At 27.6% G+C, this 27,295-nt stretch overlaps 1 protein-coding gene across 1 annotated transcript in view; it reads right to left on the bottom strand.

The window, feature by feature from the left end:
- Window positions 1-27,295, bottom strand: part of LOC129988272 (integrator complex subunit 2-like) — a 47,485-nt gene that overhangs the window by 5,106 nt on the left and 15,084 nt on the right. The window contains exons 8-17 of the mRNA XM_056096459.1: window positions 23,771-23,968; window positions 21,768-21,951; window positions 21,466-21,588; window positions 19,821-20,409; window positions 19,181-19,505; window positions 12,941-13,166; window positions 12,729-12,839; window positions 5,878-5,985; window positions 2,659-2,764; window positions 1,494-1,667 (exon numbers count right to left, since the gene is read on the bottom strand). Coding sequence (XP_055952434.1) covers window positions 1,494-1,667; window positions 2,659-2,764; window positions 5,878-5,985; window positions 12,729-12,839; window positions 12,941-13,166; window positions 19,181-19,505; window positions 19,821-20,409; window positions 21,466-21,588; window positions 21,768-21,951; window positions 23,771-23,968 — 2,144 coding nt within the window. The remainder of the gene's footprint in view (window positions 1-1,493; window positions 1,668-2,658; window positions 2,765-5,877; window positions 5,986-12,728; window positions 12,840-12,940; window positions 13,167-19,180; window positions 19,506-19,820; window positions 20,410-21,465; window positions 21,589-21,767; window positions 21,952-23,770; window positions 23,969-27,295) is intronic.

Below are 27,295 nucleotides of genomic sequence, written 5' to 3'. Positions count from 1 at the left end.
GGAATAAAGACAGAGGGGATCAGAGTAGAAGCCAAAATAGAACAATTTTATTGATGTATTTGATTCAAAGAGCTCACACTGAAGTTATTTAGCAAAATGTTTTTGCAATCCCAACATTTAAAATGGAATATGATAGCATGTACAGCACTACTAAATTAGAAAAAAAAAAAAAAAAATGTGCCTGTCGACACTACACATAATTGATGAATATTTTCCAGGCAGTTCGCTTCATTAGAAAATAGAAGAATGCTTTTCCCTTATTCTGTACTTAAATTCAGTGATTTCCACAATTTTTAAATTTTTCATGTCTGCTTACACAGAATAAAATAAAGTTAATTGGCTGAAGGTAAAATACTTTGGAACGATATTCTTCTCGTGCATTCACTCAGGGAATTATTCAAAAATTGAGCCATAAGTCAGAAAGGTTTAAGGACTATTGTTTTGGAAGATTTATATTTAATTTTCTGAGCAGAATTATAGAGACCTTAAGGGAATAATATCATAAGAGTTTCATTCTTGATATAAATTTCTGCCAAATTCGAAGAACTTCAAATTTCTGATTCCAGAACTAATTAATAAAAATGATTAAGAAAATTAAGCTGGTTTTGTGTAGAAATAAAATAATCGTTAAGAGTAAATATCCACTCCACTGTAATATCTAAGGTTAATTGTTGTCTGTGTAACCACAGCAACACACAACAATGGGTAGGTACTGTGACTGATGCATAGTCTTAATTATGAATAGCACATACACCTCATACAGAAATAAGACCACATTATCAGTGGGTGCACAGAGTAATAATACCAATTTTGAAATCACCAGGGTGATGAGGATAAACTTTCATAATGGAAGATTCCCATCCTCATACTTAAAGTGCTTTTTGTGGAATTTGGAAATATAATAAATGTGTTACAAAAAAAAAATAACTATTTTTGTATTAATTGTTTGTTACGATGGTTTATAAGCAGATTTTGTGATGGCACTAATACCCAAAACATGTTTAAAGTAAAGACAAGCTTAATGAAGTGTAATAATCTATAATATCAATATAAACTATAATTAATGATATACATTTCTGTGGTAATTTTGTTAATTTATAACATAAAAATAAATCAAAATGAGGATATAAGCAAATAAATTAAATAATTATTACTGATTCAAAAAAAAAAAAAAAAAAAGTCACAGAAGTAGTTTACACTTTGACAAGTAAAAATCACTAAGCCCATAATTTTTTTTGTTTTGTTTTGATGACTAGAATTTACAATTATTTAATTTATTAAACAAATCTCAAATCATTGATAAACCTACTGTTGGAGTTAAAATCCTAAATAATAATTTTTACTTTCATAATGACTCAAAATTTGAAATTGTCAATATCACACAACTACAGTTTTGGACTTAAAAGATTCTTACTGATGATATATAATAAATATTTAAAAGCGAATGATTATTTTCTAAAATAAATGAGAAAACATTAAGTGAAAGAAAATACCTGCAGTAGTTGGGCGAACACTTGCTGTAGCACAAATCCGCGATAAGCAGACTCTCCCTAGCTGGCAAAGTAAAAATGCTACATCTTCACACAAAGGAGGAAAAGTTTCACACATCCGAACAAGTGCTGGTAAGGTGGGCAAGAAAAGTTTACTTTGTTCAGAACTGGGTAACACTGCAAAGAATATTTCAATCAACTTTCCACTTAATTTATAAAACGCTGAGAAATTTCAGAGTTTTTATATACATTATATATTTCAAAAAAATTATTTCTACTATAGTTGAAATGTCTTTTCAATAATGGAATGGAAAAGCTCAGAAAACAAACACTGACATTAGCTTACAAATATATCATATATTTTTATAACTATTCACAGATAAATGTGAATTAAAAAAAATTGAATAAAACTTCATTTACAGAAAAATCTATTAAAATTTTGCAGGCAATCAAATAATCATACAGACAAAAATGGAATCAAAATATTGTGTCTTTCAAACAACATTATGCAATTATGAATAATGTATTTCATCAAATCTTGTAAGAAAAACAATAATGAATCTAACAGTAATAATCATTAGTAATAAATCTGCTTGTTCTTATTATAAAATTAGTAATGTACAAATGTTTTAAGTTTTAATAACCCAGATGATAATAGATTAATAATTTTTACAACCATTATAAAATTAAATTTAGGTATTCATTACTATACCTTGATTTAAATTTTGAAAAATATTTTTATTTTCCTTTTTTTACTGAACAAAAATATTTACATGTCAGGAAAAATTCATAATTAATATAGGATATTCAATTTGATGAGCAAACAGAAGATTGAAATCCAAAGTAAAATTTTAGGAGGCTGCTATTTAAAGTTTAATTGTTTATGGCATACTTTGAATAAATGGTTATTACAAATTGACACATTAAGCTGACACAGTGGGTTTTTATAAATTATTCATATCTGATTGAAAATTAAATATCTTTGCGATCAAAATGTAATAAATTTTTTGGCATAAAATGCTTTTTAAACCAATAAAAAGTTCCTTTCTTCAGAAATAAGAAAATTTTCCCATTTTTCCCAAAAGTTTTTTAAATTATACGTCCTCATAAATGTTCACATCAGTGTAGCAAACATTAAGATAATATGGGGGAAAAAAAAAAGATTTACCTCCTAGCAGAGTATTGCAAACATTGATACACAACTTAGCAACACTTAAAGATTTGGCAATGGCATACTGTGAACATAAGTGTGATGTCAATTCAATTGCAAATATCTGAAAATAAAAACAATCAATTTAATAAAGAAAAGAAATGGATTAATATTACATATATTAACTTACATATATAAACTAGGATATTGAAAAATGATTGTAGGAAAGAATTAACTTATATACATAAATAAATCATTAATAACTGAATTGCTTCATTTAATTTGTCATATAATTAACATCACTGGAAATTTGGACTTGTGATAATTTTGTGTTGAATTGTAAAACCCGTTCAAGCATATCAAACATCTTAATTTGTTTCATCAGTAGTCAAATTAATACAATGGCTGATATTTTCATCCTGAAATATAGGACATTCCCATTCACTCTATACATATATAAGAATATATAAATTCTAGATCATAAGAAAATAAAAGTGAAAAGACAATTCATTCATATATAATTAAATGTAATACATAATTATTAGATAATTTTTTTTAAAAATGTTTTAGACACAAATCAAATTTTAACCTTAGAATTTGTCAACATAATTTACAGTTAGTTGAAAAACCGTCAAATACATAAAGGATTTCATAACTTACAATAGTGTATTTCTTGAAGTATTTTTATTGCATTTAACATATATTTTAAAAGAACTGGAAACAGATAAATCATATTTATAAAAGCTACATGAATTATTTGTAATATTTTAAACATAGAATCTATCCTCTGTTAACAGACACTTATAATATTATGAAATTTAAACGACAGGTGAATCAGATATTTAAATTTTTAATAACACTAAGACATTACGAGACTGTTCCATAATGGCATAAAGAAAGGTTCATGTACACAATGAACAAAACATATGTTAAGGCAATTAAAAAAAGATGGCTTTAATCCCTAAAAATTTGAAGCTATAACTGAACAATTTAAATTAAATGAATTGTAACCAATATCTCTGGTGAATCATAGTGTAACCAAAAGCATCTAGTCATAAATAGAGCAAAAGAAGTTAAATGTCACACAGAACTTATATGTGTGTTTTTAGAACAGCTTCTCCCATGTTTAATATGTGCATCGCTTTACCACAGTATATCTTGCTTTATTTTTAGTTTTCATTCATCAAAGCCAATCTGTGTATTCCTCTTTAACAATCAACAATACATACTAACTAAACTGATAAATTCATAAACATCTAAAATTTTAAAAATCAAAGAAGTTCGAACATTTTTCGAGTTGTAACCAGTTTGCAAATGCTTAACAACCAGAGAAGTAGCAAAGAGGTACAGATATTCTGGCCATCAGTTTTAGGAGGTGCCATGGGGATAAAAGATAAATGAATTTATGTCTATTTTTAACCTCATGAAATTTGAATTTAAAAAAAATAAGTCATGCCCAGGCACCAATTACTCTCGTGACATCACAGTTACTCAGGAGGCCACTTATTCTTAGTAGAATACAGCAAGTTAAGCCAAAATCCATATTTTGAACTATTTCTTGGGTATAAACTATTCCAACATTTCAATATATGGAAGGGTCCATTGTTGAAGAAAGAGAGAACAGTAAAAAAAGATCATTAAGCACTATTGTAACAGTGTGTGGTGAAACTTCTGGATCAACACCACTCTAGATTCCTTTTTTATTGGCTTATTCTTGATAGATCTAGCAAAGAAAGCTTTATGCTTATGCTTTCAATTTGCTGTATTCAATCATTTGAAGACACAAAAAAATTTCTTGGCATTTTTCAAAAAATTTTTAACCTCTCCTATCGTCTCCCAATAAAAAAATGCAAAGCACTTGGTCTCAAGTTTAAAACTTATTCATGATGCTGGTACCCTTTATTTATTTGTTTTTGAGTTTTTATCATTAACAATGACATAACTTTTAACATTTCATATAAACACGCTTGTGCGCGCGCACACACACACACTAATAATAAAAGAAAAGTTAAAAATAAAAATGTAATATTATATCACGACAATAAAATTATACTGAAACAAAAGAAAGCAATGAGAAATAATATAGCTGTTCAGTAAAAATAGACAATAATAAACAAAATATGATTTAAAAAGAAAAAAAATGGATAGTAAAATATTTTCTACTTAGTTCCTAATGGATGTGCTTGCAAGGACATCTGTTGTATTGGCTGCATTATACAGATATGTTGATCTTTTTCTATTTCTCACATGCGTTTCTTGTGTTCATATTTATTATTGATTTGATTTCATTCATATATTTTATTTACCATTTTAGAAAAAACTATTACAATATGTAACTTCTTTTAATAATTGTTTCATAGCTCTAGGAATACTCTATTTTATGCTATCTTGTAGCTAAATCTTCAGTAATATAAAAGTATTATTATTATTATTGTTTTGCTCAAGATTATTAGTGCATATAGATTACACAAATATACTGCTGATATAATTTATACCAGTATTTTCATTTACTGAGATTTCCTTCACTTCTATTTTCTTTACTGGATAATTTTTAAACAATATATATGGAATATATTCAAGCTTTACCAATTTATGTACCAAGATTGCTAAAATTATACAATGAAATGAAGCAAGAATCCACCATAAAGTGCATTCTTTTCTTTTATTACCGAAGCAAAACTTTAAGAAAAACACTGCATAAGCAGGTAAAAGGTATAAATTTTACAAAAAAAAAAAAAAAAAAAAAAAAAAAACATAAGATAACATGAAAAGACAAGCAGATTGAAATTTCACTGTGAAAATCAGATAAATCCATTGTTTCCAGTAAATAGGGATTGCATAAAAGAATAACAATTACCTTTAGATAATTTTGATGTTACGTTTCAAAATAAGATATGAAATATTATACCTTTGATAAAATTAGTATAGATGTGCAAGTCAAATGTTTAATTACTAATCAAACATATACATCATTAGAATATTTTAATTCAATTATCTATTAAATTTGTTTGTTTGCTGAATTTGAAATACTATTCTTTTTCAAAGAATTGAAAATTTCACGGGGAAGAATGGTAAAATATAATATAGTGAATTCAACTAATTTCTTAAATTAAATAATTGAAGTAAAAAATAAAGATTAAATTTATTTTTGCATTATATTTCACAGACCTATCTCTTCCACAAAAACTTTTTCGATCTAAAAAAAATCACATAATCACCAAATTTAGCTGAATATACCTGCTTATCTAAGTCTGCCTGGCTTAAAAGCTCTGGAAGAAAATCAAGGCAGATATGTAACGATGGTACAGAAGATACAACAACAGGGAGCAATTCACTTGAGTAAGTCTAAAAGGAAAAAGAAATTAAATTATTGATGCATACTTATTTGTAAAATCAACATTAGCGCCAACTTTCTGAATGAAAATACATTGTTTGATAATATTAAGTACTTTAAATCAATATGAAAGTTTTTTTTTTTCTAATGAAAACTATTTCAGAAGCTTAAATTAAAATTGAAATGATACTTGGTGTTCAGTTTTTTTAGGGAGGGGATTTGCTTTTTTAAAAAGCAATATAAGATAAAATGAGACAACAGAATTGAGGAAGAAAAAGCTGAATTATCTGTAAAACATTATTGATATGTGCAGTGGCACAGTTGCCTTGTAGGCAAGACAGGCATAAATCTCCTGGGTGACAGTCTACAAGTATTTCATAGAAACAAGCATTAGTGTGTTTATCTCACCTTTTAAATTGCGAGAAGGAGCAAAATAAATAAAAATAAAACCACCCAAAAGGATGCCATTTGCACTTTGCTAAGTCACTAATAATAATGGAGAGCAAAACAATCATATCATACAGCAAGTGCAAACTATCTTTATTATGCCCTGTAACAAATGATTTTCTCTTATCTTCCTTACCATTTTATTATAGAAATAATAAAATATTTTAAAGGTGTGGGACACAATCACACAATGTGAAACTTTTTGCAATCAAAAATATAAGATATATCACCTAAATTGTTAAAAAATGTTAAGAAAACAAACAATGAAATTCCTAAGAAGAGTTTTTAAATTTATAACAGGGTGTATAGTGTAAAACTGCTGCAAAAATTAAGTACTTTTTAAGTATTTTAGCCAAAAATATTAAGCATCTTTGTATAAATACTCATATGTAAACAATGTATTTTCTGAGCATAAGAATTTTTTCTGTTACTCTAACATTTATTCTAATAATACATAGCTTTCACTGAAAAAAAAAATTGAAATGCTTATTTTTTTGCATTTTAATATTTATTTCTGTATTTGCACAACGTCTTTTATTCAAAAATAATGCTTTTTTAGTTTTGACAAAAACACAAAAAGGATCATAAAATAAGGGGGGGGGGGGAATCTATCAATAACAAAAAATTAAATCAATTTTTTTAAGATTAACAATAAAGTTCTGTGATCTTTTCCAGCCTTTATTAAAGTTACCAATTTTACCACTTCATTTAGACAGATAAAATATTTCTATTGATGCAGAAGTATAGTATGATTGAAAATTCTGTATCTGATATTTATATAGGCAACAACAAATAAGATACAATATGACTGGAATGGAAAGATCAAATTTCTTCCTGCACTAACTCATTCCATTTAATAATTTTATTTGCAATTTTATAAAACCAAGAACTGAAGCATTCCTCTGACTGTCAATGTATGACTGGCAAAACTGTATTGAAATTGATGACAGAACAACTTCCTGTTCGAAGTGAATTTTTTAGATAATTTTTTTAATATAAAATAATAGCACTGTTCACAAATGATCAGATTAAATAAAATTTGTCTAATCGCCTCTCACTTCTAAAGCTTAATAAACGCTTTTTTTGAAACTTTTTCCTAAAATTTAATGAAAACCTGCATTTTAACCTATAAGTATAAATTCTTACTTTAAAAAATTACAGAAGAAATGTTATATATGTTTTATGAAGAAATAAAAGTGCATTAGCAAGCCGTAGCTTTCAAAAACAAGAGCAAATTTACGAAGTCGGGAAAAAACACCGCTCGATAGTTAGAAGCAAAATGAAAATAAATCCTCTCAAATGTGTCTCCAAAATTTTCTCACGTAATGCCAGAAAATGCCTCGCATGTCACTGACGACAAAAGGTACGAAATATTAACCTCAGGAGTGAATAAAACATTTTTACTGATTCTGTCGAATGACCTTGGCTAATGTTTTGGCGATTCATCCCTGATATGCGGTGGGAAGTGCCTAGAAAGCGAATTTGGTTTTAGACGCATTCTTCTTAACTGATCAAAACAAAACTTTCGCTCAAAACTACACTTGTAGTCACAAAACTAAACAACAAACTTGATATATTTAAGTCAATGCATTTTTTAAGTATCGCATTTACACGTTTCTGAAAGTACGGACCATGAACCCCTTACAGATTTGACTCAAAACTTGACAGATGTTAAATCTGTGTGCTGAATTTTATCTATCGAGCTCTCTCCGTTTCGTAGTTACCATGCGAAATTTTATTCGAACAATCAGACTTCCGTTAAATGGATCTTGCTCAAAATGCAGTAAGAATCTGCACATTTGGTGCAAAGATCGTATACTAAATTTCATCGATCTAGCTCAAAGTGTATCTGTGTTATCTTTCTCACAGAGAAACAGACATTTCCGAAAATATGTTTTTCAAATTCAAGGAGGTTTAAGACGTGGAGTTTCGTCAAACTCTCAAATCTTTCTCTATATTTTGTATATGACAAAGTAAATATGTAAGTTGAAGCATTTTTTAAAAAAAGAATTTATATTTTTAAGCCAGCGCGAGACAATATACCGCATTACTTTAAAATTTAACAAAACTCATAAAATGAAGAATTTTATTCCATAAACTTCTGTAAAATTTTCCAAATTTAAAAAACTTTTTTCTTTCTTTTATCTCAATTTTAACATCTGCAGAATAAAATGATTCAGCAATGGATAAAATAAGGAAGCAATGATATTATTTTCAATTTCATTATAATAACCAGCAGGAATGGTCTTCCCAAAACTTTCTTGAATACTCTTTAATAAACTTGCCATGCCAGAAAACGTCTTACATGACACTGCCGTACAATATTTACGAAATATGAACTTTCGGCGTTAATTTTAATTTTTACTGAATCTATCGTGCCATCCTTGGCGAGTTATTTGGCGGCTAATCCCTGGCATGCGTTAATGATAACCAAAAATCGAATTTTTATTTTAAATACGTGTTTCTCAACCGATTGAAACAAAAATTCGACAGAAAACTGCGCTTGTAGTTATAAAATCCCATACCACATTTGATATTTTTAAGTGACTGCGTTTTTGAGCTAACGCGTACAGACTGGCAGACAGTCAGCCGCCCATGGTTGGATTTGGCTCAAAATTTGAAATTTGCCGACATTATAGATGTTAAATCAGTGTACCGAATTTAATCTATCTAGTTCTCTTCATTTTGTAATCACCGTGTTAACTACTATTTGAACAGCCGGATTTTTTTCTGAAACTATTTTACTCAAAATTTAATAGAAATCTGCAAATTTGTTGCAAAGGCTGTTTATCAAATTTCAACCGTTTAACTGAACAGTTAACTTGAGTGATCTTTGTCACAGACAGATGAACAGACATACATTTTCCAAAAATGTGTTTTTCAAACTCAGCGGGGGGGGGGGGTCTAAAAAGTGGAGATTCGTCAAAATCTGGAGTTCGAATTTTTTGTCGATCACTATACTTTCTCTATACTACGTAAACGTATAAACTGTGTCCAAAACTAATCTCTTAAAAATTATTAAAACTAAAGAAAAAAAAAATCATTTAAACAAACAAAACTTTGTAATTGAAAAGCTATATTTGTAACCTTTATAACGGCGTTAAAATAATTTTTGTGAGGTAATATGCTTTGTGTTATGATGAAAATACGTTAAAACTCTGCTTTTATTTTTTTTAAAAATTAAACTTCGAATTAAAAGTTTGAGAAATCCGTTTTTAGTGGACCTCTAATGCCCCCAAAATAACTTCCCAAATTTCATACTCCCAACTTCAATGGCTTATGCTGCACGTTGCTTAGGACAAACCTTTATATATTAAGAGAGGTTTCACTGGAAAAAAGAAATTCTATATAAAGAAAGAAAAAATCATTATAAAAGGTTAGAATCCAAGCCCTGGAAAATAATAATCTTTTAAAAAAATTTCTTTAAAAAATTTTAAGTAGCATATACCACAGTTTTTTTTGGACATAGTACATATTTCCACCTGCTGTTTTCGGATAACTATTCCAATATTTTAATAAATGGCAATGTACATTGTTGAAGAAAAAGGGGGGGGGGAAAGGATGAAAGAAAGAAAAGAGAAAGAATCATTAAACGTTATCTTAATACAGTAGACTTCCGAGTATATGTGGCGGAAGTATATGTGGAAGCATATCCGAGTATATGTGGCGGAAGTATATGTGGAAGCATATCCGAGTATATGTGGCGGAAGTATATGTGGAAGCATATCCGAGTATATGTGGCGGAAGTATATGTGGAAGCATATCCGAGTATATGTGGCGGAAGTATATGTGGAAGCATATCCGAGTATATCTGGTCGGATAAAAAAAAAAAAAAAAAACAGCCGGATAGGCTGGAGTTCTATGAACTTATTTATTTGCCCACCAATACCAGAAGACAAAGTTTTTATACCAAAATTCACTGTTACAATAGATATTGTCTTACTTCGTATTGAGCATCAAGCCCTTCATTTATATCAAGCCACGTAGAACGTGCACGTGGCCCGGTGAATCATTTCAACCGTTTGTGTCGTGTTAAAATAGAAGGCCCTGTACTGATAGTTTATATACTGCATTGCATGTTTCACGAATTTTTTCAGAGAAAAAGTAAGTTGAAGATATAAATTGTTCACATTTTAACATAAATAGTTTTAGTAGTATTTTTTAGTTTTACTTGATTACTACTAGTAATCAAGTAGTAACTACTAGTAATCAATCTACTCCAAAACTGGTATTTTTTTCGCCAACTTTAGACTTTTAGGATCTCTATCAAAAATAAGTATAGAATGTTTTTTTCCCTTTGATTATGCTTCCTTTGACAATGTTTTTTATTAATTGTTTCAGAAAAAAATGGAAAGATTTTCACCCCCCCCCCCCATCTTTTCATTTTCCCAACATTTTCAATCATTTCAAGGCATGATTGGTTCAAATGTCCGAATTTTTAAAAAAAAAATGGCTGAAGAATATTAGCAATATAAAAGAAGCTAATTTTGTCCTGACAAGCATTTACATTATCATTCGCGGCAGATTCAAGAATTTTTTAAATTTTTTTTTACTGAAATTGTGTATGATTTTATGTTGTTAAAAACCTTCGCAAACACTGAAGTTTTTTACCTAATGTAAAGGAAAAAAAAAAAAAATCAATGAAAATTTAGAAGAACCAGTAATTTCTAGGAAATCAACACATCTAGCTGGACCATCTTTAAATATTCTATACGTTGCTCTTAGAACAAAACGTGTTTTCCATTCAATAGATTTTTGTTCATACAGAATTGCACAAGGGGTTATGTATAGTCCACAAGTACATCGATTTAAAATTTTACAATTATTTTTGAACAGAAGTTCTTCTGCTGGATGTTTCAAAAATTTTAAATTTGCATTTGGTCAATCCATACTAATTTGTAAAAGTAACTGTATGTCTAAACTTGATATAACTTCTTTAAAATTCTCAAGCAATACTTCAGCAGTGGTATGTCTTAAAAATATTGAATTCTAATATCTTGTGGTGACCCTATTGCTTGATTCACATCAATATCTTACAATGAGACCCATTTTACGAAATGCGATTCAAAACCTTGCCAGAGCATATTACAAATTTTTTTATTGTTCAAAGACCTCTTAATAGATTGTTGCAAATCTGTAAAAAATGAAGAACATTTTTACATGAAATAATGTACACTTTTTAGTTGTTTCATTATCAGTGTACATATGTGAAAATATTTCTGACATATCATTGAATGCACTAAAGGACGAATGTGATGCAACACGTTTTAATGTCCGTAAGACTTCAGCTTTAAATGACTGTTCTTAAATTAAAAAGTTTGAAATCGGCTTATTTTCGGAACACCGAATTTCACGTGTCCTCTATTCCTTTTAGATATGAAGTCCAATATCAGTTATGATTTTTTTTTTTTAACTAGCACGCAATTATGTATGCTTTTTTCTTTTGACATGATTAATAAGTGCCTGTTTTCCCATAAACTTATAAATTTTCTTCAAAAGCGAGCAGTATGGAGCAAACGGATTCCGTGGAACTCTTCTAAACCATTCAACGAAACTAATTAGTTCATATTTTTATCCGCCAAGTCTGCATAAAAAACTTATTTTGCGCAACTCATTATTTATTTTAAAAAATCCTCTAATCTACTCTGAATAAGCACACAATTTCTCAAGTAATAAACAAATAATTTAATAAACCTATGTGTGATTGACTAAACACCGCCGCGATGTTTCCGTAGACTGAATGTTTCTATTCCCGCCAAAGAAATTTATTCCATTCTCTCAAGCAATTATAGATCTCGCGCATGCTCATTAGCAGTAATCCGGGAATCTCATGGAAAGCAAATAACTGAAATCGAAATTAGACTGGTTTATACAGAAAAAAAGAGGAGAGAGAGAGTAAAAATGGTGCGAGTTTCCTCGATTACACAGTAGTTTCAGTTTTGGTGCTATAGCTACGATCTTTTATTCTTGTAATGTTCTGAGATCGGCATCTTTAGATGGGAGGAAAAAACCCTCAAAACTTAAAACTCTCTGCATTTTCCCAGTTCTTATGGAAATTTTCAAAATCCCCTGTTTTTTAGATGACTTTTAAATTCCCTACATTTTCTCGGTGTCACGGGAATCCTGATGAAATACTAGAGAATCCCTTTAGATTTTGCATGTCAATAGAAAATATTTTTATAATTTATTTCTTTAATGTAGTCAAGATTTAAAATTTTGGATAGACTTAAATAAATACAAATAAAGTAGTTATCAGCTCTTATGAAAAATAAATTTCATTATAAACTAATTTGAGAGATGTACTTACCTGGAAATGAACTAATTTAGCCAAACTGGGTTCAGAAATAAAAACCTGATGCAAATGAGAGCAAATAAGGCTTTGAATTTCTCTTAAGTTAGTAAGAAGACCCTTGGCTTTCTATAAGGAAAGGAGACAATAAATTTTCTGATAAACTATATATAAATATGTGACACTTTTTCACTCCACATCGATAGCTATTTATAGATGAGTGGAATTACTTTATCTTTTTCAGTCGGTAAGCAGCACTCTAACAGTATCTGAACAGCAGCACTTTCCTGAGCAGCCACTAAAGCTGTCCTTAAATCATCTCGGTCCTTTTCACTCTCTAACATGCCGGTTTTTTCTAACATAGGATGTTCGAGTGTGTGGTGGTACAGATGAGTCCTGGATGCAGCTAAAAATGCTTGAAGCATATGTAAAATGATTTCCAGGAAAGGTGGGCACCTATATGGTATTTCATAATAAAAATTAGAAAGGTTTAGACAACATTAACCAAAAACAAATGTACAGATACCTTTTAAATTCACTCAGAATGATTAAAAAGTCTCTAAATGAACGAAAAACAAATAAATAAATAATAACTATTTATTGAATTAATTATCTTTATTTTTTGCATAACTAACATCTTAACTTTCCAAAACAAGCACAAAACATCTTTTCATTATATAAGCCAAAAACATAAGTACAGTCTATTCTCAGATACAGAAACCTTCTATATTTTTTATATGCACCATGAGACTGATTTTATCAAAATAGGATTATACAAAACATGTAACAGAGTATATAGCAAAACCTGCACATGGGTGGAATTAGATGCCATAGAAATATTGATAATCCTCAAAATTGAACATGAATAATAAATACACAAGCTTTAACTTAATATGTTATGAGTCAAAACAAAAAGCACATGCACACACACACAAATGCATCTAATGGGAATCTAAAATCAAGTCCTAACAAAGAACCCTAGAAATGTGCTTATCTTACCAATTATCACCCTTTTGAGAGATAAAATCCTCTAAAAGTAATAGTTTCCAGTTCCCGATGCAAACAGTAGAAAATTATGTATGATGTATTTAAGATGAATTAAATATTTTACAATCTGAAGAATACTTGCACACCACATGGTGAAATTTACAAATTGAATTTTGATTTGTAAATTTTACAACACTATCTAAATGTAACACTTAAGTCATGCAGCTGCATATGTTAAAAATTAAAATCAGTTCACAAGTCTAATCAATGAAAAATTCTTATGATTTCTCCTGATCTGCTTTTGATATGGTATCTCTCTTTAGAGGTATTAGTGATCTCAATGCAAGAGTTGAGAATATATTCAACAAATAAGCCAGTTTCTCTAAAAAGGAAGCTGAAAATATTTTTAATAGGTAAGCTAGCTTTTCTTGAAATCTCATTAAAATATCAATAACAGTTGACAATTCTAATAAATAAGTCCTAACAAATGGACAGAACTTCTTATCTAAGAAATCCTCCTTTTCAAAAAAATTTTTTTTATCACTATCTACATGTTTGATTCTTACTCTCAGAAATCTTTAAGACAGAAAGTTACAATTTAAAAGCCTTCAATATATTGACTTGAAAATAAAAACTTCTGCTTGCTTGAATTCTTGACAGACCAAACTATTTTTTTAAAAACTTATTTCTAATTGAAATATTATGAAGAAAAGTGAAATACATGTAACTGCTTTGATGTTTCTACAGTAGGCAATTATACTATCACTCCAGACACCTATTACTTGAATATTTACCATAGAAGATATGATTGTCCTTTTTTTTCTTTATTCACTTCTTCCTTACTAATATTTACAATTACATCATTAACCATTACATATTACATCATCATTAACTATTCAAGACAGAGACAGCAGCAGAAATTTTCCATCACAAGAGCAAGACATCTCGGGGGGGGGGGGGGATTTTATTCCTATTTATCTTCAAAATGACGAACAATAGTTAATGCTCTATTAAAATGAAGTTAATTATTTAATAGAAAATTTAATTATAGTAAACAATTATTTGTATTGTATTAGGGAATAAAAATGCAATAAACAAACAATCAATAATATAATCTCCCATAAAATGTACTGCCCTGATATATTAAAAATAGATCTTTACTTCATTATTTAAAATTTATAACATAACAAAATAAATAATGACCATAAGTGAAAACAATAATGTGTTATTAAACTTCACTAATGAACGATATATTATGTTAATTGAATTTATTAAATGGACATCAAATAAAGTGAAATCAATTTGATTTGTTCAACAAAGTATAAATCATCCTTTTTGTTGGTATTTTTGGTGACATATAAATATTTATTTAAAATAAAATGAATATTTCACACTGAAAATTATTAGCATTAAATTTTTTATAATTAAAATGCATTTTGAAGAAAATATTCCTTTAAATAAATTTCTAAAAGTAAATATTTTTTTTTAATTAAAAGTTTATGTTTTTCAATTCCTCAAACTATATCAATTATAATTCTTTTAAAAGATTTATAGTGAACAACATGAGTTACAGTGAAATATTTATAAGTGTAATTTTAATGCAAAACTCTTAGATATTTGAATTGTTTTCTAAGTTTCTTTCGTAAGTATGATATATGTTAAAAGATAACAGAAGAAAATACTCAATTTGAAAACTAAATTTATAGTGCTAAAATTAAAATATAAAATACAAAAAAAGGCTTGATTAGCATTTCAAACTTATTAACGTTGAAAAAAAATTTAAAACTGCCTTTAATAATTTTGCTATATTACCATATTATTGACCTTAATAACTTCTTCCGTTTGATATTTCTGCCAAGTCAGATAAGCCCATATTGCAATAGAATGATGACAATAAATGTTTATGATTTGACTAGATTAGCTTTAACCATTAATAAGGCAAGATATTTTTATAAAGAAATATAATAAATTAGAAAAACTTGAAAATTTATTGCTGCAAAAATAAACAATTAGATAAATAAACAGTCTCTTCTTTTCTCAAGTGTTCAGTAAGATTTGAATCTGGGAAAATAAGTCAAAAAGCACTCATGCACTTAGTGTTTAAAAATTGTCTAATACTGATACTGTCATTTCCCTAACAATTCCACTAACAAGAGATTAAAACAGTCGATGAAAGAAGCAATCCATATAAATTTTCATTCGTTAATTTTTTAGTTGGTAACCAAAAGAAAGTTGGCAAAATGTGACATCCGAATCATTTGTTGTTATGTCAGTTATTTTGCCAAATGTAAGCAGATAGAGTGGTTGATAACAGAATCATATATCCAACTTCCAGATATAATCGTTGTTAAATAAGGAGAAAATTTGCTTATTTTGACTGTTTACTATAATTTTAAAGCAGGATTTAAATTACCAGAATTTTTGATATCCAGCTCTCTGCACCTCCTTTTCAAAACAGTGCAGATTTTTGTTGAAAAAAATCTTATTTTTTCACCCAATGGGGAGAGAGCAACTGCTCCCCTCCCCTTGTTCTCCTAGTGCCATCACCTTTGATTCATAAGGTGGATGATATAACGAAGAGCAATCGTTAATTCCACCAATTTCAAATGAACAGTTGCTGCACTGAGCAATCTCTACTTGGTTCGTCTAGAGAATTAAAAAATCCAAGCAACTGTCTCCATACTTTGGCAGGTTAAGTTTTCTGATTTTTTTAATGTAGTTTTGGACAAATTCATTACCAGATACTTCTGTGTTTAGCTAAGTCAGTATTTTAGTAGAATCAGTTCTGAAATAAAACTTCTGTGTACAGAGCTTAGAGGAAAAACAAGTAATGATATTAGTCTCATAAAGTTCCAACTTAGTCATTGTTTCCTTTTTTCTGCAAGGAGAAATTCTAGTTTTATTGCATAATAGTAGTACATAAAACATAGTTTTACCCCACTTCGCAGAAAAAGACTAGTGGCTAGCATCACAAAAGAAAAATAATGGAATTTGCTTAAATCTTTTACTACAAAATAACCATTCAGGCACCAGCGCAACCAATTTTAGATTTCATTAATTTTTAAAGTTTCAGATGCAGTAACATTAGGCTAATTATTCCTACATGATTCAAAAGTATGAAGAGGCTAAAACAATTAACTGGATTTCTCACTAAAGTTCATAGACATTTTTATTTAAATTCTAAGAAATTTAAATTATTAAAAATACATAATTTATATAACTCTTACAAAAATTATAATTTAATAAATGTAAAAAAATTGTTTTTTTAAATGGCAATTAAAAATTAAAATTACCAAAGATATAAAAATAAATGCTTATTATATTTAAATTATTAGAATTTAAAATATCACAGAAAAAATAATAACATTTGAAAATTTTACATTGTTTTGAATGAAATTGCTCAAAGTTAACAGTGCCTATATGCCTCACACATAAGAGAATAATGCATATTTTATATATTAAGCATATTTTCTAGATAAAGTTACACTTTTCATATATAGAATTGAGAGATATTGCAAAGTGGGTGGTGCCTTCCTATGAGAGCATCTTTGGGACAATGATTTTGAGCTATTCAGAAATGAATTTCATTCATATACAAAATTATGAATTAATGATTCAAGGATATTGCAGAAATATAGTACAGTAATCTTTACGAATTACAAAAAATCCCATATTAAAGTAAGTATAGATTAGTATAGTTTAAGTATAAAATTAATTCTATAAAGAAAGCCACAGTCCATCCAGCTACCATTTATAGTTCTGAAAGGAGACCAGATGCTACTTAAAGGTATTACTTTTCCAGTAATTTTTCAAACTCCAAAATGGATTTTTTTTTTTTTAAAGCAAAGTTTAATATGTGCAACTTTTTCACTTTTTTTTTTTTTTTTTTTTGTTGTTGTTGTGACAACCATGCTACAAAGGGTTTAAAGATACAGAAACAGCTACTTAAGTTAAAATTTCCCACATTTTAATTTTTTCTTTTATTTTTTTAACTTGAGAGAAAAAGGCAAATCAAACAATTAAACTGCAGATCTGAAAATAAAGCTAAGAGTTCCTGAAAAATTCTTCTATGTAAATTCACATTTATTTTAAAGGAATGGAAAAATTTAAAAATAAAAATAAACAATTTGGCTAATATCATTCTTAATATATCTTGCCTTCCCTAAAAAATATTAAAGAATTTTTCCATTTCAGAAAGAATAATTGCATACATTTACCAATCTATCATTAGAAATAATTATAATGATTGAATGAATAGAATTTACAAGATGTAATATAAAAGATTGCTTAGAAGTTCCTTTTGATGACAGTACATTTAAATTACAAAAAAAGGTAAAGCAGATATTTTATTTATTTATTGCAGTAAAATTAGAGCAAAATCATGCAAGAGTAACTTTTCTATAATGACAACAATTAGTAGCCTCTGAAAAGCAAAATGCTTTTGGTAAAACTTATACCAAAAAAAAAAAAAAAAAAAAACTTTATAAGATATGCATGTTACTACAAAGTTCTTTACATTAAAAATCATAATTGATGTCAATTAAAAAGAAATAGTTTCATTTGTTATGTAGCAAGAAGTAGAGTAAACTTTGGAAGACACAGTAATTAAGAAATACAGTTTAGTTATAGGGGAAAAAAAAACTAAGGCAATTAAAAGCATTACCATGATTTAAAGTTACTGTATATTTAAGGGAGAGAAACATAAAATATACCGATATTTCGTTATATATATCATTATCTGTTGCTAACACCAATATCAGTTATCAATTAACAACAAAATCAATATCAGTTGCATGCAAAGGTTGCATTATAATTTAAGAACATTCTGGAGGTGAGAGTAATAAGGGAAATGGCTTGAAGTCAGATAACAGTTAAACACTAACACTTTTCAGTTAAAAGTAATGTTGGATTAGAAATGATTATATCAAGGAATATTAAGAGTATAGCACTAGCCTTTCATCCATCAAGCGATTAATGAAGTAATCTTACTGATTGCATACTTAGCAGCTGAACATACATAGTAAGCAACCATTAAAAATTTGGAAAAATTACTTTCTTTAAAGTTTACTTCTTATAGAGTGCTTTAGAGGAAAACTCAAATTAGCTCTTGAGGAAAAACACGCCAGATTTTTTATTCTTAGCCTTATTTTCCCATGTTTTCATCTATGCTTATTTTTTATATATTCAAGTAATATCTCATTTAAATAACCTTTAAAGAATCTAATTTTTCATGGATTACAATCTTCTGTAATCTGTAGTAATAATCTTCATCTATTTCTATTATTTACCATATTATGCTTTGACAAGAGAAGAGGACAGAACTCGAAAAAGCAGTTAAGGAGCAAGGTAGCTTATCAATGCTTAAAACAAGACTTTATAATATATAATTAATGTAATTACTTTTAATTAACACATTAAATTAATCAAATTATGGACAAAATCTTCTTCTGCAACAAATCAATATCTTTAACAAAGGAACTCACCTGAAAATTCTTTTATCACACCTGAGGACATGGAGGGGATCTAGTATGATGTCATCTAATGTCAATTTTCGAGCAGCTGAAAAAGTTTTTTGAGGAAATGCATTGACTGTCATTACCCACAAATTGCGAGGGAAAATAGAATTCAATTTCCACCATACTTTCTTGGCTTTAATTAAAATTTGTAAGCAGTCTGAATGATCCAGTAGTTTTGGTAAATATGCAACAAATTTTGATGCATATGGCCACAACTGTTGAACCGGAAGAGTTAAAAGGTGATTCAGATGGGAAAGCAGTTGGAATGGGCAGCTTTGTACTTGCTTAAATGCTGGGAAGAAAATGTGTTTTTAAATATAAAATATTATGGATAAAAAAATTGTTTGAACTCTTTTGAGATACAAATACAAATAAAGTCAATTTATAAAAAGAATTTCAAACAGAATAGACAAAAAGGTAATAAGTCAAACGTTTTAAAAATACACATTAAAATATTTTTATCTACACTTTTCCTATCTAGCTATTTAAGTATATAAAGAGAAAAAGAAGCTTATAATGCTAGGCTTTGCTTTTAATGCTATTTTTCTTTTAATTTTTAGTCAACATCCTCCTTCAATGATTAAAAAAATATATTTTAAGTAGTTACCATTGTCAAGACTATCTTTGCTAAATCCACCTTCTGGCCAGCCTTGTAATTTAACACGGCAGATTTTTAAGGCACAGTCTATGTCTTCTTCTTCAGTTAACCATGACTGTACAAGGCATAGATGAGGATAATGTGTAGTTAGTAAACGCAAAAGGGGCGAAAATAATCCAGCAAACTGTTCTTGATCTTTCTGTGCTCTTTGTATTAAGTAAAACACTGGAATTTTAGCAATAAATTGTGGAGAATAACGCTTGACTTTTCGATCACTAGCTAAAATTGTTTTCATATTCGAAAGTCTTGTATCTTCATAAAGCAAGAGGTAATACAGAAGTAAAAGTTGTGAAGTTAACGAAGAAGGTTTTTGTTCCGATTCTATTGAAGCTCCTTGTTCTTGAGGCATGAAAACGGATTTTGAGAACACAGCAAGAATTTCTTCCTCTGTTATTGGTTCATTTGTTGTGTCAATTGAACTCTTTGAACTGGGAATAAGAACAGAATTCACATACACTTCAATAAGTGCTGGAAGAACTGGATGCAGTGGAGGTATTGTATTACAAACTTGTTTATATATCCATTCTTTGATAGGTACCTAAAAAATATGATAAAATCAATATTAAAAAGGAACTGGAAAGCACAGTCAAGATATATATATATTCACAGACATTTAAAAACAATTCTTGCCAGAAACTGCAATATAATTTAAATTACATCAAAATATGATATAAAACATTATAAATTCTGGATTAATTTAGATTGCGTAATAAGAAAATGTGATGTATTAATGTACAGTAAATTCTTACCGCACATTAATACATCACAGATTGCATTCAAAATATAAGAAAAAAGAAATGATTTTGTATGATTAAAGAAATCATACAATAAAATAAAATAAAATTTAATACATACAAATAAAATAATACAATTTAAATTTAAGATAACCTCACTATAAATGTGAAATCAATACTCAACAACAATAAACAAAGAAGTCTTAAAGTTAGTTACATACATAGATTGGCAACTCTGGAATCCAACTCAATTAAATTTTTATCTCAGAATTTTAAATAAATTTATTATTTAATGCTAAAAATTTTGAGCATTTACATTTTTTTACCAAAAATTTCTGAAAGATAAAGGCTTTTTTGCTCTACATTAAAAAGTAGAAAATAATTTTACAGATAATTATGTCATTATTGAGATTATTTCTTTCATCAGATTAAGTATGTTCTAAGTTAGGATAGACAATTAAGACCTCTACAAGGACAAAATGGGAATTTTAGCCTTTAAACATCAATTTTCAAAGTGATTATGATTGTTTTATAAGTAGCCTGTAGGCATGGATACAATCATGTTTTTTTCTTTTCATCCCCAAAAATAAAAAATAAAAATAAATTATGCAAAAAAAGATTACAATTGTGAGATTTGATTGCTAATACTCTGATACAACCAGTTCCTCTTTTTGCCACATGTTATATAAAATACTATGTACATATACTTGATACAAAGAGGGAAAAATAGTATGGGAAATTAAATTGGAATGTGTATATTATTATTAATAAATGTTTAAAAGAAAGAAATAAAATTAATGTATCAAAAAATTTAAAGAATGCGCACATGTAATATATGATATTCAAGTCACAATTCTTACCTTGTACTTAGTAAAAGCTCTGCTTTTCAGAAGCTGATGAATACAATGCACAGGCAAGAAACCAGTTACATTTCTACTTAAGTTTTTCGTAACAGGAACTTTTATGGCATGTGCAGTAACAATCTGCACAAAGATAACATATTAATATGTCATTTTAAATACTGAATAAAAATATTTTTCAGTTATCACAGACAAATATTTATTAATGAAAAAATATTAAATGGCAAAATATTAAAAATATATATATAACAACATTCTAAAGTAACTCCTACATTAACCACTAAAAAAATATAAATTATTACCTGATCAGTGAATATTTCTTGAGTGAATATAGTCTTCATTCTTGCCAGATTGTTGGATCTTATAGGAATTCTCATTCCCAGTGTTGAAAAAACTAATTCTGTTATAGAGCTCATTTGATTACTATGAAAATGAATAGCAATCAGAAGCAACATTTCACCAAAAGAAGCATTAACACCACTTGTACTATGTTCAGTAAAAGAGGAAGAGAAAAAATAAACTAAGTTATTATTCACACACACAAAAAGCAAACATCACAAAGTTTAAACATCCTGAAAAATAAATATATACAATCTAAAAAGTAAAATAAACACACACAAAAATGTTCATTCAGTACACTATAAATTTCACAATTACTTTTGTTTTACACACACAGATTCTTCATTACATTTAATACAAAAGTATTCATAGTAGCAATTTATACAATTTAAATATTATATTTGAAAAAAAAATATATGATTTTACTTAGTTACTGACTTATGAACAAGTAGCATCATCATGTACCACATCTAACACTAAATAAGTAGTATACTACCCACTAAGTTGTTTGTTCTGTTGGAAATATGATGTTTGTATCTAATATCTCTTCTCAATTTCATAACTAAATCACACATTGTTGCTATTCTTTTTTGTTGTTCAATATCCCTTTGATTAAATATAGCTACAAGGTTGTCACAGTCAATTTGCATACATAAAAAATAACCATTTTCATAGCTTAATAAGGCAAAAATCTACCCCATATTTGGAAAAATTTAATAATATTTGATTGCAGGAAAAATATTTGATATTCCAAATAAATAGTGTTATCTTTATGAATAATTTATGTCAGCTGTATGATTTATTCTATTCAACAGCTTATTAGATTGAGTTTATTTTCATGTCGAGTTAAAAAAAAAAATGAGCATTACTTCTAATGGAATTGTCTAATTTTTATTTTTGAAGAAAAAAGAATATCAATGTTATTGTAGTTTAAAGTGTTGATGATTTTTAAAAAAAATGCATGCATCAGATCGGTTTATCAAATTTTGTAGAAATAACTTTTCATTAAATGATAATTCACATTTCTACCAATCAACTGAAATTCATAATGACCAAATTAAAATCATAATTGACCCAGACTGACATATTTAAGCATAGGAGATTAATAAAAGACTCAAAATTAATATTTTACCCATCAACAAGAATTTGAAAAATATTGGATTTGTTACCTCAAAAATCCTCATCAACATCAACAACAAATTCAACATCTGCAATTTCTACATTAAAATAAATTAAAATAATGCAGTTTTTAAATAAATAATAACTGATGATTAAAAAAATTAAATATTTACCATTAAAACTGAAAAAGATCCTGGAGCATATGAAATAAACAAGTCTGAAAGATTGCATTGTAATAAAGAAAATTAAGCCATCATCTTTGTGGGATTATAAAGATGTAATAATCTTAGTTCCCAAATATTAAGTAATTAATTCAAATAGAGAAAATGCAATTTATTCAATTGTGAATAGTCAATAAATAGCAAAACTGAAGGAACTATCAAAGAAAAATGTAGTAAACTGGTAAATTGAAAAGGAATCAGATTTCACAAGATAATCTCAAATCACATACTTTTTAGCAATTCATCAATAATTATTATTGGACTTTGGCCTGGAAGTGTTGTTATTTAAAAACATGTAGTTAGACTTTGCTCCATTAATTTATTACACACTTTGATTTTTGTAAAATTCATTGAATAGTAAAATTTAATTACTGATAATGATGTTCTAAAATTGAAATTGATTAAATTTTTGGTTGATACTGACTAGAAGTTCTCAGCCCACAATTATATAAAGTTTAAAAAAACCCCAGCAAATTGTTATTGAATAAAATAATATCGGTAATTCATTATTTGAAAATTGGCATCTTATTTCAAAAGGGGAGAAAAAGAGGGCCTTTAGTAACAACTCAAAAATGATAAAATTGGAAACTATGCAACCCAGAGGAAAAAGAAATTACTATAATCACCTGCCAAAATGACTTTCTTCTCTGAGCAGCCACTGGATCCAATCAGTGGCTCGCTTTTCCTGATCTGTTGATGTGAGCAGCGATGGGCAGGCAAGAAGCATGCATAAACCAAGGGACACAAATCGAATACCAGCAGGGCTTGGTGGTGGATGTGAAGTTAGAAGCTGGAGTAACAGGTTGATTTCTTCTTCATTAAATCTAAATAAAAAGACAAGAACCTTGATTATGTTTCTTACCCTGTTAAAAATATTTAAAAGAATACAACTAAATTAAAAAAAACATTATGTAGTGATTTGATGATGTCTGATGGAAATGTACATCCAAATTCAAACAAAAATAAAAAGAGCAAACTTTATTTTATTTGGAAACATGAAATCAATAACAGTAAGGATTTCATGTTTCATTTTGTTTGTTGCAATGAGCCAAAACATTGCAAAAGCCTGAATTTGAAAATCAATGAGATGTTGTCTAAAAGAAATATAGCTATACCAGCACATTAGAAGCAATTGAATATGAAAACCAAAATTTTGACCCTGAACAATAAAGGGAGCTAACGTTACATAAAAATAAAAATGAAGTGCATTTAATCATTATATTTGTTACATGAAAAAAAAAAAAAAAGCTTAAAAAAACATGCTTTGATATTTGATAATTAAATTAATTTTTCATTTATATTTTAGCAAATTTTGAATAAGTAAATACATTTATTAACAAATTAGTTAATGAATATATTTACTTATTATCAATGACTTATTATAACCTCAGATTAAAACATGAAAAATCCTTTTAACATAATTAATAAATTTAAGACATAGATTAAATATTTACATCAGTATAAGCAGATGAACAAATTTAAATGATAAAAATAAAGAGATAAAACTGCAATGTCTTAAGCACATTTTGTTAATTTAACTGTAACCTCATTTAAATACATAAAACATTTTCTAACTTTTACTTTATTCTTGCTGGGAAATATGTTGTTGGATCATTACCTACTGATGAAGATTTAATATTACAAAAAACTCTTAGGCATATAATTTTAAGAAATACTTTTGCTTGATATAGTTACTAGATGCACTAGCAGTTTTTTACAATTTCTAAATTCATATATGTGTGACCTCTACAGTTTAAGAAAAGTCTAGCCTAAAGAATTGTAAGTACTTACTGTAGTCAAATATGTTATCAAAAAGATATATTTATTTGATATAAATGCTTTTTCCCTTCATACACACATAAACCGAAATTCATTTGCTGTGTGCTTGATCGTTTCAATACTTCTCAATTATAATTCACATGCATAATTAGGCATTTAAAAGTAAATTCTATAGCTACATTTTCTAAAATACCAAAAATTATTTTAAATTTATTGAAGTATGATAATGAAATAAATTATATGCAAGGTAATTGAAGATTTTAAGTAATACTTTATCATGTGCATTTTCTGTTAATGAATTGCAATTAATGATCCTGAAAAGCTAAATATTTTACAAATTATTTCAAAATGTTTTACTTATGAATGAAAAGAGAGCTGTACTATTTAGGGAAGAAGTTGAACAAGATCTAGAATTGCAAATAGTTTTGAAATATATCAAAAATCATAAAATTTTTTTGTAAAAACATAGTAAAACTGCAGTGTAAAAACATTATAAAGTTAAAAGTAATCTTTATATTAATAATAAGTTATTGCTTATTAATGAAAAGATAATTATTCCTTATATTTTGAGAAAATCAATCTTATTATTAATTCATGAAGCTTATTTTAATATACGGAAATGTAAGAAAAAAAGCTAGAGAATTAATACTGGGCAGGTATGAATTCAAACACACAGAAAATAAAATTACAACTTAGAATATGTGAGAAATTTAAAAAGGCAAATAAAAAAAAAACTATTAAAACATCAAATACTGATATATTAGACTTTTTTTTTTAATGTAGGAATGAATTTGTGAATAAATACACAGATAAAATGATAACTAAACTCACGTTTTTTTCCAGTTATGATATTTCTAACCCTATTTGATAAAATTCTATTTAACAGCTATATTTATTAAGCTGGCACTTTTAATTAGGTATTTTAAACTAAGTATTTATTAATTCTCATTTTTACACAAATAATGGAGCAATTTAAGAGCAAGAATACCAAAATGTATTATAAGAAAAACAAAGAGAAATTGGAAATTATTTTGTTGTATTATATGGAGAACAAAAATAATCAAATATCAAATCTTGATCTACCTTCAGCTCAAATGATCTTTAATCATAGGTTGAAAATTAAATTATCAAATCAACAAAAAAAAGAGGAAAAATATATATTATAAACAAGACTTCTCATTCATTATTTGAGTTTAAACAAAATAAAAAATGTTAAAATACTAAATATTAAAACAAAATGGGAACTTTTAGCAATAGTTTCATAAACCTGTATCCTATATTTTATTTTGTTAAAGATGAGATTGGCAAAATCTTAAAAAAAAACAGAAGCTTATAAGAAAAGGAACTTTCTAAAATAGAAATAATTGCTTTAGTGATATAATAAATATTTCTCAAATTGAATCAGAATTACATTTAAATTATAAAATTTAATTGCATTGTAGCAAATTAAATAGTAATGTAAAGAAAATTGTTCATAACCACCATCTTATTTAAATGATTTTGTGATTTGTAATCATAATTTAAAAACTTAAAAAGGGAGAAGGATGTCACGTAAACTGTATCTTTAAATTGAATCAAGAGTAACACAAAGTGCAAATCGTATATGCAACTGATTTTCTATTGAATATGCTGATGTTCTTTTCAATATTAATATGCATTTTAATATAAATCATGCAAATTAACTGAAATACATATAGAAATGTTTATGAACTAAGGTTTATAATGTTCTGAACCATACTGGTCAATTGCAAGGAACAGCAATTTAAATACTGCACATACATTAATTAAATGTAAGATTACACAACTATTTAATTGAAGCATGGCTAAAAGCAAAATTTAATTCAAAACATTACGTATATACTTAAGTAAATATCTGGGTTTCCACTCAAATCTAGGGGAAAAAATCCTCTGCCCCCCCCCCCCGCTGGTACGTATGTTCAAGACACGAGGAAATGCACAAATAGCATTCATGTGCTAGCTATGATGCAATATGATTTTAAGGAGTGGGAAAAGCAAGGAGGGGAAGCAACAATGAATTATTATTATTATTTGAAATAACAGCATATTAAAAGAAGTTATTTCATATAATTTGGAAGTTATTTAATTATATTAACATACAAAAAAATTTCTCGTAATTTATCATGTAGAACTTAGCATGACAAAATTTATATATCAAGAGAGTGGATATATTGCCTCTCATGCTCTTTAACTGCAAGTCATACAAAATTAAGGACGTGGGTGAAATAAAATACAAAATTATTTTGTTATGAAAGAAATCATTTAATGATTATTCTCAAATTAAAACATATACATATAATTTTATATTTCAAGGAAGTAATTAAGAATGTTTTAAAATTACCATCCATATTATT

Source organism: Argiope bruennichi, chromosome 10 (genome assembly GCF_947563725.1).
Source record: "Argiope bruennichi chromosome 10, qqArgBrue1.1, whole genome shotgun sequence".
Lineage (NCBI taxonomy): Eukaryota > Metazoa > Arthropoda > Arachnida > Araneae > Araneidae > Argiope > Argiope bruennichi.
Note: the sequence above shows the minus strand (reverse complement) of the source record. Positions and strands in the feature narration are given on the sequence as shown.